The 17,334-nt window shown below is 35.7% G+C and overlaps 1 protein-coding gene across 1 annotated transcript in view; it reads left to right on the forward strand.

Annotated features, from left to right (window-relative positions):
• Positions 1-17,334, forward strand: part of Etnk1 (ethanolamine kinase 1) — a 58,230-nt gene that overhangs the window by 19,157 nt on the left and 21,739 nt on the right. The window contains exons 2-4 of the mRNA XM_005379081.2: positions 1,734-1,993; positions 13,056-13,196; positions 16,695-16,837. Of these exons, the coding sequence (XP_005379138.1) occupies positions 1,734-1,993; positions 13,056-13,196; positions 16,695-16,837 (544 nt within the window). The remainder of the gene's footprint in view (positions 1-1,733; positions 1,994-13,055; positions 13,197-16,694; positions 16,838-17,334) is intronic.

Below are 17,334 nucleotides of genomic sequence, written 5' to 3' on the forward strand. Positions count from 1 at the left end.
TAGATCCATATGACATTATAATAAAAAATGCTTTTCAACACAGATTTATTGATTGACTGATTGGACTGAGTCTTGCTTTTTCTCTGCTTGCCTTGGACACACCATAGAGCTATAGAGAAAAAGGCAGGAGGAACTCAAGTTTGAGGCCACCCTGAGAAAATTAGTGTGATGCAGTCTCAAAATAAAACAAAAAGGACCGGGAAGAAGTTCAGATGCAGAGCATTTGTCTGGTGTGCATGAAGTCCTGAGTTCACTTCGTAGCATTGTGGGGGGAGGACTTCCTTTGAAGATGTACAGCTTTTTAAAAATAAAATCACCTAATATCACAGCAATCTAATTGAGAAAGAAGTGCTTCTCCATTATCTCAGGAGTTAAATGTGCATACTTTTTTGTGATACTGGGGATTGAACCCAGGGCCTTTGCACTAAGCTACATCTCCACCCATTTTTTAACTTTTAATTTTGAAACAAGGTCTTGCTAAATCACTAAGTTGCTCAGGAGAGACTTAAACTTGGATTCTTCCTGGCTTAGCTTGCAGAGTATTAGGATTGTAGGTGTGTGGTACCACACCTAGCTTTATGTACCTTTGAACCTTTTGTCCTTTTTTCCTGTTCTTTCCTAATTGTGTTGGAAAAGAATGTCAGTGTCACTTTCATGTGCCCCCCCCCCTTTATTTCATTTGAGAGCCTCCAAAAGTTCCGAATTATAAATGGGCAAATGTCAGATTAGTACAGAGGAAAATGAAAGTTGTAACTTTTGAGCAGATTTTGAAAACTAGTGTTGGTAATCACCTGATTGCTTTTTAAATCTACTTTTTGTGCTCAGCTTAAAAAAAAAAGTTAATGTACTTGGTTTAAAGCTCTTGAAAAGTCCCCCAAATCCCACTTAGAAAATACCCTAGAAATCTCCATTTCTTTTCTTCCTGTAAATTTACACTGTCATAATTTAAGTACTTAGAATATATTTAATGCATTTTTAATCTTTAAAATTAATAAAATAGGGATTTTTTTGTGAGTTCATGATTTTTCATACTGTACCATAATGTAAATGTATACTTAATTCTTTGAATATGATTAAAATCTTTTATATATAATGTATAATGCTAGGAAGATGACTTTGTCACATCCTCAGGGACATTTCAATCTATTGGATAAAGGAGAAGTTGTGTGTGTGTGTGTGTTGGGGGGGGGATTCACACATACACAGTGATTGCGTTACAAAGTGGACTGATGATAGAGTAGGTATAAAGGTATTGAAGACAAAATGAATAGTTAATACTTTGGATCAAGGAAGACATGATGTTATTGGAATTAAAGGCAGTGTGTTAAAATTAGTATTCCTTGCTTAAATCTAGAATGAAAGTTATAGATGTATTAGACAAAATTATACTCAAAGATTCTTTTCTTTTGGCACTAGGGATCCACCCCAGGATTTTGTGCATGCTAAACCAGAATCTTGCTATTGAGTTACATCTCTAGTCTTCCAAAGATTCTTTTATGTTAAAAAGTTGTTTTTTTCTTTTTCTTTTTTTTTTTCCGGGCTCTGGGAATTGAACACAAGATCTCACACATGCTAAGTAAGCATATGCTCTACTTCTAAACTATACCTTGAACCACTGATGTTTTCCTTGAGTTAGTATTTTGCTCAGTATCTTCATGTTACTATTTCTTTTTTTTCCCATTCTTTAACAGGATATAATTGTTTTTCTCCTCATTTTTTTCTTTTTCTGGCAGCTCTTCACAGATGGGATCACAAATAAACTTATTGGCTGTTATGTGGGTAATACCATGGAAGACGTAGTCCTGGTGAGAATTTATGGCAATAAAACTGAGTTGCTAGTTGATCGAGATGAAGAAGTGAAGAGTTTTAGAGTGCTGCAGGCTCATGGCTGTGCCCCGCAACTCTACTGTACCTTCAATAATGGACTGTGCTATGAGTTCATACAGGGAGAAGCGTTGGATCCGAAGCATGTCTGTAACCCAGCCATTTTCAGGTATATTTCTGTTTCTGAATATATTATGAAAAAGTGTATTAAGTGCATGAAGGGAAAATATTGTTTAAAATTACTTTTTCAGCAACTATTTGGTTCACTTAGAAACTTTCTTTACTAAGAGCTTTTATTTCCTAAAAAAAAGATTTAAAAAAAATATTTACTATTTTCATAGTTGATCCTTTGCAAAAGAAAAGGCTACAAGATTTTTAATTTACAGCTATGTAAGATCAAGGTTTCCTCTAAATTTTTTGGTGGGGGCAGGGGATTGGTACTGGGGTCTGAGCCCGGTTCTTTCCACTAAACTTCGTGCCCTGATGTTTTTAAATATTTTGTTCCAAAACAGGGTCGCTAAATTGCTAAGTTGCCCAGTCTGGGTTTAAACTTGCAATCTTCCTGCCTCAGCTTCCCAGAGGGCTGGGATAAAGACATGTGCCACCATGCTTGACTTCCTCTTACGTTTTTAAAGTAATGTGTTATCAAAGTGGTGCACTTTTTTTGGTCAACTTATTATTTAATTGGTCATATTTTCAGAGTTTTTACAATAAGGTTCTTTTAATTCTGTTGTTTTTGTTAGTAAAAACAGTAAGGTTTTCATTTTAGAATTTCATATTTTATATTTCCTATAAAGGATAGTGTCTTTTATATCCTTAAGAAATTTTTGAAATTATCAACTTCTCAAATTTGCTGTCTGCTTTGGAATCCTCTAGAAAATGGACTTGATTTGAAAATAGCAGGTTTGTTGTTATTTTGTTCTTAAAGCCTCTTTGTAGCTGTGAAAAGTTCCTGAGCACCCAGAGAACTTGTGTTTTAGTATTTCATTTATATTTGTCAATATTTACCATATCGAAAGTTAAAATCGAATGTTGAGAACATGAGAATATCAAGTGGATATCCTGTTATCATCAGTATGACGATGTTACATGTTATGCAGCCTCTCAAACCACACTGTACACCTGGGAGAGAATAAGAGAATGGTGAATAATGTCTCATGGAAAAACACAATTTTTACCTTACACATTTCCTAAGCCTCAACTCTTCAAGGGTCCCTGGATTATACTTTAAAAGTTGCTAAATTAAAACAGTGATAAAAATTAAATGGACCAATGTTATTGCCTCTTGGTAAACCTGAATGTATTAATACATGTTGGAATAGAAATTTATTCAAACCCTGGGTTTTAGTTATCAGCTGTACTATTTTCTTTTACGTGAGTATACTCGTTAGATGTGTTGTGTTGAAGGATCCTGATTGATACATTTGTGTTTGCTTGCTGTGTTGCCGAGGCTGGCATTGAATTCAAGAGCTTCCTGCCTCAGACTTTTAAGTAATCGAGACTACAGACATGTGCCACTAGACTCAATTGTTTGTTCTTTTGTATCAAATTTTTTATGGTCTTTAAGCATTCCTTCATTCATTCACTTGTACATTACTAGTCTTGGCTGTAGTTGAGATGTACTTATGTATTGGGATTAAGAATGAGAAGATTCATAAATTGGATCAAAGGAGAAGCAGGGGTTAGATTCAGATACAAAATAATACAAGGTTGTTAGAGAAAGGCCACATGAATTTCCTTCCAAATAAAGCTAGAGAGAAAAATACTTGTATTTAGAATCAATGTCTAAAAGACCCCCATATGTCTTTCCACCGAAAAATAAACACCTGCTTGCCCAGGATCTGCAAAATGCACACAAGCCCAGGGGTTTCATTGCCCATTTGCACTTTCACAATCGGAGATGGCAGCAGTATAAAAAGCTCCTGAGTCTGGTGTTCTCTTCTTATACATGCAAGATACCAGCAACATTGCCCAGCCGTGGCTCAGGGGTGAAGCCAGACAGCTAAGGGGAAAGACCACTAAACACTACTTCAATTTTCCATGGTACGTACTTCGTGCGTATCTTCCCTGAAGCTTTCATGGGGAGACAGGTAGTGACAGTCCTTGTTTGACTATAAATAGGCTCCCAGGTCTCCCAGGTACCTATATATACAGAAGGTCTGGGCAGCATCCTCATAGCAGCAGTAGGATCCAGCAGCCACAAGAAAAGACTAAGCTTTATCCAAAGAGAGGAGGTGGAAACCAAGTCAGAGGGAGAGGTAGAACTCAATCTGAAGTGAGTTCTACCTCAAGCTCCTCATGAAGGAGCTCTGCCAATACTTAGCAAAAACTAAGAGGGATACAGACCAGTGACAGCAGCTGGGCATGGAGTGTCTAGACAGCTATATGAGTGCCAACCACTACTGCACTGTAGCCCCCCCTCCAGTCAGTGGAGCCTCAGTGAACAGTCCTAGGCCAGCATAAAAAAACTGTACAAGATCTGGGCTACGGAGGCTGCAGTGCTGCTTCTGCTTGATAAACATGGTGACGGGAGACCAAGCGGGTCATTCTAAAGTTGTGAGCCCTAGCACAAGGATCACTGGGTATCCTTTCCAAGCAGGGTGCTTAGTCTGATACACCTCTTCGTCTTTCTTTCTGTACACGTTCTCAAAAGGAGGACTTTTAATAAGAAATAAGCCCCCTCACTATGGAGGTGAAAGAATATGTTGGAAATTGGCAGGCCTTGTGCTATTACCAATATGAGAAACTTTCTCTAGAACATAAAAAAAAAAATTTTATAAACATCATTTGGGGGTGGTAGTACTGGAGATTAAATGTAGGCCCTTGCACATGCTAGGCAAGCTCTTTGCCACTTAGCTATATCCACATCTGTTATTACGAGACAGGGTCTCTAGGCTTGAACTTGTGATCTTCTGCCTTAGCTTCTGAGTAGCCTGGATTCAGGATGGGCGCCAAGCTATTTTGTTCTTTGATGTTGTCACTAGTGTTCTTGCCTACAGATACTGGGCAGAAAAAAGGCAGTGTCCAAAAGATTTAAGAACAAAGTTGCTTAAGGCTAATATTTGTTTGTCTAGTAGTCTTAACTGCCTTAGTAACCATCACACTTTCATATACATACATATACACACATATGAAATAGATATACATCTGAAATATACATTTATTCTTAAATTTTATATACCTCTTCTTTTGTTTAATTGCATTAGTTAGAACTTTTAGGACGTTGTAGAGAGATTTGTGAAAGGGGAGATAGCCTTGCACGTTATTCCTTATCTCAGTAGGAAAGTTTCATGTTTTTTCAGTAGGATGTTGATATTTTTTATCATTGTGCCATTAAGGAGGGTATTTTTTAGTAGATATTCTGGATCAAGGTGAAGAAATTCCTCTCCCATTCCTAGTTTATTATAGTTTGTAAATGATTAATTGGTGTTGGATGTTGTGAAAGGCTTTTTCAGTACCTGTTAATAAGCTCATATGATTTTTTTCCTTTATTCTGTTATGTGATGATTACATCAATTGATTTTCAAATATTGAGCCAGTGTTGCATAACTGAGATAATTCTGCTTGGTCATGGTGTATCATTCTTTTTTATACATTATTGGATTTGATTTCTTCCTGTTTTGTGTTAGTAAATAAAGTAAGGCTTTGATTTCCTAATATTTTATGTTAGTAAAACAATTTATTTAAAATCTTAAATAAGAAATAAAAATTATAGTTTTTTCTGTTTATAAACTTTACTGATGGAAAATAAAGTGCTATAATCAAGTTGTTTTAAGAACTTTACTTTTTTTTTACTCTAAATACACATAACATTTACCATTTTAACCATTTTTAAAAGTGTGCAGCTCAGTAGCATTAACTACATTCACATTGTTTTGTAGCTAATTTCCAGGGATCTTTTCATCTAGCAAAACCGAAACTCTGTATTAAATAACATTCCCTGTTCCCCCTTTCCTCTAGACCCTGACAACCATCATCTACTTCTATCTCTATGAATTTGACTACTCTAGGTACCTCATGTAAGTGGAATTATACAGTATTTGTATTCTGTGACTGTCTTATTTCACTTAGCATGATGTCCTCAAGGTTTATCCATGTGGTGACATTTGTCAGAATATTCTTTTTTTTTGGTGTAGGGCTCAAACCCAGGGCATATCACTGAGCTATACTTCCAACCCAGAATTTACTTCCTTTTTAAGGCTGAATGATGTTCTTTTATATTTATATACTACATTTTGTTTATTCACTCATCCATGGATAGACGCTTGGCTTGTTTCAGCATTTTTAGCTACTGTGAATAATGCTGCTATACACATGGGTGTGTAGCTATCTCCTTGATGCCCTGTTTTAATTCTTTCTAAGTAAATACCTTGAATTAAAATGGTAATTCTATTTTTAATTTTTCAAGAAACTACCTTGATGTTTTCCATGGTAGTTGTACTATTTTATGTTTCTACTAATGTTGCACAAGGGTTTCATTTTCTCCACGTTCTTGCTAACAATTGTTTCTTGTGTTTAAAGTTTTTTTTTTTTAGTTTTTATAGTAGCCACTCTAATTGGTGCAAGGAGGTATTGCATTCTTTTGGATTTGTGTTTCCTTAATGATTAGTGATGTTGAAATTACATTTATGTGTTTATTGGCCTTATGTTTTATCTTCTTTGAAAAAAATGCCTATTTTATCCAATTTCAATTAGGTTGTCTTGTTTCTTTTTATTGGGTTGTAGGACTTCATTACTATGTTTGAATATTAACCTCTTGTCAAATATAGTTGTTCCTAGACTTTATTTTCTGATAAACCCACTTAGTTTGAAAATATTGTTAGTTGAAAATGCATTTAATCCACTTACCTTACTGAACATTGTAGTTTAGAAAAACAGTACACTGTAGAATATCAGTTGTTTACCTTTATGATCCGGTGGCCAACTGGGAGGGTGATTTGTTGCTGCAGCCCTGCATTATTTGAGAGTGTCATCCTGCATGTTGCTCTCTAGGGAAAAGATCAAAATTCAAACCGTGGTTTGTGCTGAATGTGTGTCACTTTCACACTTTCATAAAAAATTTGTATAGTTGAGCTTCTGAAAGTCAGGGACTAGATAAGATTTGCAAGTATTTTCTCTCATTCTGTGTGTTGCTTTCTCACTATGATGAGTACGTCCTTTGATACATAGTTTTAAATTTTGAAACAGTCTAGTTCTTCCGTTTTTACTTCTGTTTGTGCTTTGGTGCCTTATCCATGACATCATAGCCAAGTGACCAGAATCATAAAACTTTCCCCCTGTGTTTTCTAAGAGTTTTTATATTTTTAGCTCTTATACTTGGCTCTTCGATCCATTTTGAGTTAATTTTTTAGTATGATGTAAGGAAAAGGTCTGGTTTCTTTTTCTTTCCTTCCTTCCTTTCTTCCTTTCTTTCTGTTTTTCTTTCTTTCTCTTTGTTTCTTTCTTCTTTTTTGTTTTGCATTTTGCAGATACTGAGTTTTCCCAGAACCATTTGCTGTCCTTTCCTTATTAAATGGTATTGGCATCCTTATTGAATATCACTTGACTATATATATGTGAATTTATTTCTGGGTTCTTTATTCTATTCCATTTGTCTGTTTTTGTAACAGTACCATACTGTTTTGATTACTATTCCTTTGAAAATAGCAAGTGTAAAACTTAAAACTCTTCTTTTTCAAAGTATTTTTTTGCCATGCCAAATCCTTTGAGATTTTGTATGAATTTTAGGAGTGATTTTATGTTTTTGCAAAGATCATCTTTGGGATTTTAGTATTTTTTTTGGTACCGGGAATCAAACTCAGGACCTTGCGCTTGCCAGGCAGGCGCTTGTGCTGCTGAGCTGTATTCCCAGCCTTCTTGTCCCCGACCACCACCGGTGTTGGGGATCAAACTCATGACCTCGTGCTTGCTGGGCAGGCCCTGTGCCTCTGAGCTAAATCCCTAGTCCTCATCTTTGGGATTTTGATAGAGATTGTGAGTTTGTAGATCAGTTGGGATGGACATCTTAATAACAATACTGAGTGTTGCAGTCCATGGACATTGGATGTTTTTCCATTTATTTATGTGCTTTAGTTTTTAAAACAATATTTTAAGTTCATTCCTATGTATTTCATTCTTTTTGATGTTATTTTAAGTGGAATTTCCTTTTTTAAGTGATTCATTATTAATGTAAAAATGCAGCTGGGTTGATTTTGTATTCTGTAATTTGCTGAATTTATTTATTTATTTTTACACGCACACATGCACGCATGCATAGCAGCAGCAACAGCAGCAATTTGCTGAATGTATTTGTAAGTAACATTTTTTCTTTTTCTTCTTTTTTCCCTTTTTCCCCTTCCTTTTTCCCTCCCTTCTTTCCTCCCTTCCTTATTCTCACTATATAGTCCAGGTTGGCCTTGATCTCAGAATCCTCCTGCCTCAGTCGGAGTGCTGGGACTATAGGCATGTATCACAATGCCTAGCTTTAATCTCATGTTTTAAGTTCACTTTATGAGAATTTTTAGATGAGTATGGAACTTAGGATGTATTTAAGTTTTTAGATTTCTTAGCAAACCCTAGTTTTTAAACATGGAGGTGGTATGATTGTAATTGAAATAGTTGTGTGTGTGTGTGTGTGTGTGTGTGGTGTGATCCTCGAGATTGAACCTAGGGCCTGTACATACTAGACAGGGTCTCCACTACGGAGCTATATCCTAAGCCCCTATATTTGTTATTTCTGTAAGATTTTTTTAAAATACATTGTCTTCTTTTTGCTATGGTCTGAATGGGTCCCCTTGAAATTCGTTTGTTGAAACCTGACTCCCAGTGTAGTAGTATAAAGAGGCAGGGCCTTTTGGGGGTAGTCACGGCAGAGTAGCCCTCATGAATGTCCTTCAGGTCCTTATGGAAGAGGCCTATTGAGCTTGTTTAGAAGTTTGTTTCCACCATGTAAAGGTGCAGCATTAGGGTGCCCTCTATGAAGAACTATTCTTAAAACCAACATGCAATCTACTTGTGCCTTGTTGGATTTCCTTATCTCCAGAACTATGAGAAAGAAATTGCTAAATCATGTATGAGCTACCCAAGTTATGGTTTTTGTTGAAGCAGCCCAAAATGGCTGAGGCACATTTCTTGTTAATTTTTTTGCTTATGATAAAAAAGACCAGTAGTTCTGAGACCTATACAAGTTGGCTTGAATTTTATTTTATTTTTTTGGTGCTGGGAATCAAACTGAGGACCTTGTGCTTGCCAAGCAGGGCTGTATCACTGGCTGAGCTATATCACTGGCCCTGTGGCTTGAATTTTAGACTTTGAGAAGAGACTTGAGCAAGATGTGGCTGTGTGGAGTAGGGTAGGAAATACGGCAGATGAATATGATCAGAATGTATGCATCGAACCCCCACTATGTGAAGCTGAGGAGGGGGAGGGTGGGTGTGGGGCTGATGAGGGTGAAGATGATCAAAGTATGTTACGAATCTGCCAAACTGAAACCCCTTAGTCTGTGTAAGCAATATGCATTGATAAATAAAAGGTGTGGGGAAAAACCCCAGGGAGTATTTCAAATGGACAATCAGTATGTATTTTAAAAATAAGAAAACATTAATTGTCATACAGAAATGTAAGGTAATTTTTCTTACATGATATTCAAGTAAATCTGAAATAGATTTTAATTTACCCGATAAGGGGCTGGAGATTTAGCTCAGCGGCACAGCGCCTGCCTGGCAAGCGAGAGGTTGTGAGTTCAATTCCCGGTACTGGAAAAAAACCAAAAAGAAAAAGACTAAAAAAAAAAAAAAAAATTACCTTATAATAAATCTTAGTAGTGGAAGAATCCTTTGGTAGTATGATAAATTTCTCAGTGTACTCTTGAGTCTTTTGCCAAGATAAGTGATTCTAATTCATCAAATATCTGTTTCAGCATGACCTAAATGGTGAGCATTAGAATAGAAGAATGAGGATGGTCTTTGCCCTTTGTAGGATAACTTAGTATGAGATGTATTGATACTGCAATATCTCCTACTATTGCTGCTGTTCTGTTTTGAATTATATAGGAAAATGCTGTCTAGAGTTTTAAATAACATCATTAATATATTTCTACCTATTATCTGGACATACTATTTCTTATTTACTTTTCCTTTTAATATAATTTCATTTTACCAGTACACTTATTGATAGGGCAAATTATAATTTACTTATAGATACTACTAAACATTAGCTCTTATTTTGATATTTAGCTTTACAGATAGATATCACTAATAGATATTTTATTTTGTTTCCATTTATTTTTATTTATTTATTTATTTATTTTTTGTTTTTGTTTTTTTGGTTTTTTCTCCGGTACCGGGAACCGAACTCACGACCTTGCGCTTGCCAGGCAGGCGCTTTGCCACTGAGCTAAATCCCCAGCCCCTATTTTGTTTCCATTTAGAGTAGCAGTGTATCAATGGATAGAGAAAATATTTTTAAGGTTTTGTGCAGTGGAATGGGCTTGGCTTTTGTATCCTATTATCAGTTCAAATCCTGGCTGAGCCCCAGCTGCCTGTCTTTCTGCCACAAAAGACAAGTCACTGCAAATTAGGTGCTGTTTTCTCTTAGCAGCTGTTCTTGTTAAACAGATTTCATTATCCTTTAAGTAAATACTCTTGGAATTGTGGCCATACTATCTTATATGTTTTTGAAGTATTTACCGTTCTAGTCACTCTAGCTGATTAAGCGGACTCCTCCTTCTAAGATAGTGGTTTATGTCTTGCAAGTCGGGGTCTCCTGCATACCCTGTGAATAACTGTAAAAAGTGACAGTGTTATTCATTTGTTTTTAAAAATCACAGCAAATAAAGTTTATTGTATTTAAATGCCGATTCGAATCTGTGACATGTCTGCTAAGTCACTGGTCTTACTTGTTAAGTGAGTACTTCTGGGATACAGTATTCTGCAGACAGAGGTTGCCTCTTGAGTTTTATGTAACATAGATTTACCTTTCTTGAAGCCTCCTGTTTCCCCTTCTATACACTTTAAAATCAGTTCTTACTAGCTTAAAATGGGTGTATATGTGTGTGTATGCAGTTGTGCTCTGCTTTTTATTTTTATTGAGCACCTTGCTTTGTCATGAAGTTATTCAGTGTGCAGGTACCCTAAGTTCATTGTGCACACCTTTCTAAGCATATATGAGACTGGTACAAAAAGACATCGTTTATTTCTGTTTTTTACTGGTCAGCCAGTAGTTACTTATGTAACCTACATATCTATTTGAGAGGTGTGACCTAAAGCACATACAAAGACCACAGATTTTAATATTTTTGCGATGAGATCGAACATGATAATTAGAAAATGCAAACTGTCTTAAAAGGAGAAGAAATTTATTGGTGTATAAACTGAAAATATTGAGTTCAAGCATGGCTGGATCCAGGAGCTCTACTCATGTCATTAGGAATATTACTGTCTTCTGATTTATACTGTTTGCTTTATTTTCTGACAAACTTCCCTAAAGAATGACCATAATAATGACCAGAAGACTTCTGTAGCCAGGTCATCTTTTTTAATAGTTTCAATCAAAGTTAATAGCCTTAATGAATATAGCATTAAGTCTTTTTGGCATATCATAGGTAGTATTTTCTGAGGTAATACTGTGGCCTGAAAGATGCCATGACCTGAACAATTCTGGACCATATACTTACTCCTAAATTTATGGGTGGGGAGGTCCAGTTAGGATTGAGGTCATCTCTTTATGAGCAACATGAACTACAAGTAATAGGGGCAACAGTTTTCTGAAGGACAATTAGGGTTCTTTTACCACTAAATGGATTACAACAAGGGTATTTATGATTGTATAAAAATCTGATAAACTCATATTACTTAATCACAGTGCTGAAGGATTACTATAGTGCTAGATCTCTGTGTACTTTAATTAAGTGGTTCTGAAATGGTTCTGTATATTACAGTTATATGGGAAGCTTTTAGGTATCTTGGTGCTGTGTTTATATCAGAGACCAATTGGATGAGAATTTCTGGGGACATTACAGAGCCTCTGTGATTATTTTTTGAAGTTGCTCAGCAATACCATGCCAATAAAATGGAGATAGAGAGGGTTGCTGGGCAGATAGTAAGGATTCAAGCAGAGGACTATCAGATGACAGAGAAGTTCTTGTTGGAGCAGCAGGATTCATAGAGAGAACAGGACCAAGAGGGCCTTCTGTCCTAGAGAGTTAGGGAAAAATCCCCAGTCAAGAAAGCAATGGAAGAAGAGATTTAGAACTCAGGAGATACCTCGCAAGAGAAGCCTAGTTCGAGAGCATCTGTCCAGAATCTTAAGAATCAAAATTGGGCCTTGTCACCCTCATTAGTTGCCCAGAGCAGTGGCTTAGGATCCTGACTGACCAGCGGATTTTCCCCAAGTCAGCCCAAAGTGAAGAAAAATGTTTCAAAAGCAACATAGAGGGTCCCGGGTGAGAAGTCTGAAAGTCCAGTGATCACCCTGATCCTATCTGAGTCACGGCCCCGTAAATGTTAAAAAAAATCATTGATACCAGACAAAGCATAATAAGGCGGGCTTTAATTAGGACTATCATGATAGTTCTAGGAACCGCAGCAGTGGGATTTTGCAGTTGGAGAGAAGAGATTGGGCTCACCTCTGAACACAGGGTGAGCTAGTGGGAAGGTAAAGCCAAGGAGCGGGATGGGATGTCAGTGGATCCAAAGTTCATGGGGGGATGCTATCAGAATTAAGGAGGATTCTGGCTGAACCAAACTAACACTGTTCTTGCTGAGGACAGGCCAGGGTGGGCATACGTAGTCTGGGGCAGTGGTGCCAAACCTATGGCACATATGTGACTGCATTTTTCTTTCCACTCAGAAGATGTTAATGGGTGAGTTGTTTTTTTAAACTAAACCCTTAGTGCTCAGGTTTAATTGCAGTGCTGGCACTTTGCGATAAATGGGTTTGGGCTTGCAGGTTAGGCACTTGGTCTCTGGTTTCTAAAAGGTTCACCATCACTGATCTGGGGGTGGGTGGAGAATACGAAACCTAGTGAAATAGCAAGATGCTTTGGTGTTGAAGGCGGGGCATTTTTGGTAAATTGGGATTTTACAAGGAAGTGCATAGAAATGCCTAGGAGACAACTGAGAAGCCTAAGACTTGATTAAGGGAAGTTATGTTTAATGTCAACAATTAATTTTTATAATGTGTAATTTTTACAGACACAATTTTTATAATGTGTAATTTTTTCTTTTTTTTTTATGCTGTTTTGTTTTAAACAGGCTAATAGCTCGTCACCTTGCTAAAATCCATGCTATCCATGCACACAATGGCTGGATCCCCAAATCTAACCTATGGTTAAAGATGGGAAAATACTTCTCTCTCATTCCCACAGGATTTGCAGATGAAGACATTAATAAAAGGTAAGCTTACTTTTACATTTGAAATTTTTTTTAGTGTTGCTTTGTTGTATAAGGAGTCAAAGGTAGCTACAAGGTTTTTATGTATGAAGTCTGGTTTGTTTATCTCTTTGTATTAGAGTAAAAAAAAAAAAAAGGATTGATGTTTTTGACTTTCAGATGGCACTGCAGAAATAACTGCCATCTATTCCTGCTTCATTCCTCTAAAATAAACCCTAAGACAGCAGAAGTGGTGGAGGTAGAGGGACAAGAAACAAAGATGGAACGTTTATTTGAAAATAATTATAGAGGTCATGATGAATGGGGACAGTTTTTCATGAATTGGCCATAAAGATCTTTTTTTAAAAAATTCTTTTGTTCAAAGGTGATTTGAAAAGGCCTAGAGATGTATATAGAGTTAGTATAGTAATGTAAAAGACTTGGGTTGTTGTTGTTTACTGTGCCTATTTTCATGCCAGACAACGAGGCTGAACACACACTGCAGTTTCCTCAGGCTTTGGTGACTCTTGACTCCCTAGACTGAAACCAACTGTGGTGTTTCTTTATTTCCTATACAAAAAGCTTACAGACTGGTATTTAAAAATAAAGATCAATATTTTATATAGCATGAGTATTACTAATACAAAGTCAAAAGTTTTGTCGTTTATATCCAAAATCTGAAGGCTGCATTGTTGTATTTAGGAAATCTGTTTCAAGAACAACAGAGACAAGCAGGTCCTATAATAGGCTTTCTTCTCCCTTGTGTCTTTTGATTTTTTTATAATTCATTAGGCAAAGCTAGCTCTTAAATTTGATTATTTAAAAGTTTAATTTGATGTGCTCTGTAAAGTCAGCCCTCTCTATCCGGACCCTCTGCATCCATAGATTCTGCCAGCTGCAGGTAGAAAATACTTTCTTGTCACTATTCTCTAAACAATATAGTTAACAACTACATAGCATTTATGTTGCGTTAGGTATTATAAGTAATCTAGGGATGATTCAAAGTAAGGAGGAGAACATGTGCAAATACTATGCTACTCCATATAAGGGTTTTGAAACATCTGTACATTTTGGTATCCGTAGGAGGTCCTAGAACCAGTCCCTTGCAGATATTGAAGGAGTACTGTGTGTGTTTGTATTTGCACATGGTTTATCAGACTTTGAATTTGGTAGGAATACCTCTTAAGCTAGGACTGGCAGACTTCTGGAAGTGATATCTAGTATGGTAGATACTGTGAAAGCTATAGCATAAAAACACAGTTCTTTTTGAAAAAGCTATTTTATTGAAAGATTTTGTGAAAAACAATTTAAAAAATGAAGTAGATGGTAAGGGAAGATTTTTAACCGAAGGTAATGTAGAAGTGAGAGACAATATACTGTTGTTTATCTTAAGAGCACACAGCACTCTGGATCTAGATTGAGATCATTCTGCCAGTCAGCATTTCTGCTGTAAAACCTTGGGGGAAGTTTCCTAACTCCATTCATCTATCAGATGCAAATAACAACAAAAGCTTATTAATGTTGCATGCTTCTTGTGAGGATTGAGTTAATATAATGTGCTTAAAAAGTGGCTGGCCACATAAATGCTAAGTAAATGTTATTATTTAGAGAAGGTTTTTAGGTTACTTTTATGTTATATTTCCTAGATTCCTAGGGTCTGCCTGTTATATGAAAGAATAAAATTTATAACAAAATAATAATGCACTATGTATCATAATCTTAAGTTGCTTAGATTTAAAAAGACTTATAAAAACAGTATAGCATAAAATTTTCTTTGCAGTGGACTAAGAGAAACTGGTATTGTACCGTATGTAGTATAAATGGAACAACTTAGTGTGTATAAGTATTTTTGAAACGACAGAATAGGTAATTTGTGAAATCATTTGAACTCCCTATTTCTTATATACCCATTGTGTATTTTGCTTTGTGTGTGTGTGTGTGTGTATATCTATTTTGAGTTTCTCATGTAAGAAAAACCATGCTATATTTAAGCTTGTGTGTCTGGCTTATTTCACTTTACACTATGTTTTCAAACTGCACCATTTGCATATAAAGGCCTCATTTTTCTTTCTTTATGGCAGAGTGGTACTCCATTCTGTATAAATGCCATTTTCTTTATTCATCCGTTGATGGACGTATACATTGTTTCCAAGGTCTAGCTATGATAAATTATGCTGCTGTAAACATGAGTATGCATGTATCCCTGTAATACGATTTTTAACTCTGGGGAACACACCTAAAAGGGAGATAGCTGGGTCAAGTGGAATTTCTGTTTTTGGCTTTTTGAAGACTCTGCACATTGATTTCCATAATGGTTGTACTAGTTTACATTCCCACCAACAATGTAGATGAGTTCCTGTTTTTCCACATCTGTGCCATCACGGTTCACTTTAAATCCACGAGATTAGTGAGATTTTGGGAAAGCTGGAGATAGACTATGGTCAATAAAAAGGAGAAAACACCATGCTCCAATAGAAAATACAGAACTAAAAATATGCAAAATAAGTATTTCTATTTTCTTGCATTCCCTTTTATTTGAATGTGATTATTATGTTCATATTCCTGACTCCTATACCCTTTTTTAAAAGCAGAGATTCTTCAACAGGCATATTATTTTGAAAAGAACATGAAAAGATTACTTTAGAAGTTGTAGAGAAGAATATGATAGTGGGGAAAATATAGGTAGAAAAACTAGCGGAATAGATAAATTCAGTATTGTAAAAAGAGAAAAACAATTCCATATTGTAAAATGGATGAGGTTGAGAGGCTACTTGTCCAGATAACATGATAGTTATTAAGAAGGGGACAAGAGTCCCAGTTTCAGAGTAAACAGTTCAGTAGCAATTTTATGGTGCTCCTGAGGAATTCATGTGACTTGTTCGTCGTTGTGCCGTTTTATTCTTTGTCAGATTGATCCCAATACAGCACATCGAAGTGTGTAGGATAAAAGGCCATTGTTGCTAGTTTCTGACATTGTGTTACCCTTCAGTCTTTCCAGTCTCAAAACTTTCAATTTCTAGTTATGTTTCTTGTTAACATAATTAATGAATACACCTTTGTATACTGATTTATCATCTGTAGACAGTGATGTGTTCACTTCTTAGAGAATTTAGCCGCTTCCTATTGTATTCACACGTCTTAGCTGGAAACAGGCATTTGTAGTTTTTAAGTAGCTTTAATTTAACGCCTTTTTTTCATTTCTAAAATGGAAATATAAAACATTTTAGAGTAGTACTTAATGTTGTTAGTTGTATATTTACTCACCAATTTTAGTGATAGGTTTTTTTTTTTAAACTTTACTGCTTTACATTTTAACTGTTCATAGGCTTTCATGTTTAAGCTCATTCTAAAGATTTTCTGTTTCAACTTTTTTTACTTCATACATTAGTTGGTTGTTTTAATTCAGTAGTATATGTAATTAAGTGGAAAAGACTTACTCAAAATAGGTTTTAATCCTTAATCAAACTTCAAAAAATTGTCATGAAGATAAATAAGCTACAACTCTTCTTTTGAAACCAAAAGGTTCCTAAGTGATATCCCAAGCTCTCAGATTCTTCAGGAAGAGATGACATGGATGAAGGAGATTCTTTCCAACCTGGGCTCACCTGTTGTGCTTTGCCATAATGACCTATTGTGTAAGAATATAATCTACAATGAGAAACAAGGTAGGTATTTGACCTTAGCAGTAAGGAAAGGTTGATTTCTAAAATTTTCTTAATTGTCTTTTGATCTTTATATGAATAAAAGTAAATGTAATTCACATACAAGGTTTAAAAAATGCATAAAACCTTTAAATACTTTCTTTTAGGTTATAAGGCCATGATAACTGATAAATTTAGAGTATACTGTATATATTTGTATAAAATATGTCTTAAAAATTCGTTTGTTAGAAATAGTTGTGGTTCCTGTTGGATATTTAAGTATACAATGATGAAATGATTTTGTTAATACATATAATTCTAAAACCTATTTGGTTGTTTATGACTTGAAAGTGCACCTGCTTGTAATGGGGGTTGTGGGAAAATCAACAAATTGACATCGCACTGCTTTATTTCTGTTTTAACAGAAAGTATTGGGGAAGAACAGTATGAGAAACAAATGTATCTGTAGGTTTTTCATCACGTGTTTGTTGTGCTGATTTGTTATATATGTTGATGCTAAG

This window comes from Chinchilla lanigera, unplaced genomic scaffold (genome assembly GCF_000276665.1).
Source record: "Chinchilla lanigera isolate Chin_1 unplaced genomic scaffold, ChiLan1.0 scaffold00012, whole genome shotgun sequence".
Taxonomy (NCBI): Eukaryota; Metazoa; Chordata; class Mammalia; order Rodentia; family Chinchillidae; genus Chinchilla; species Chinchilla lanigera.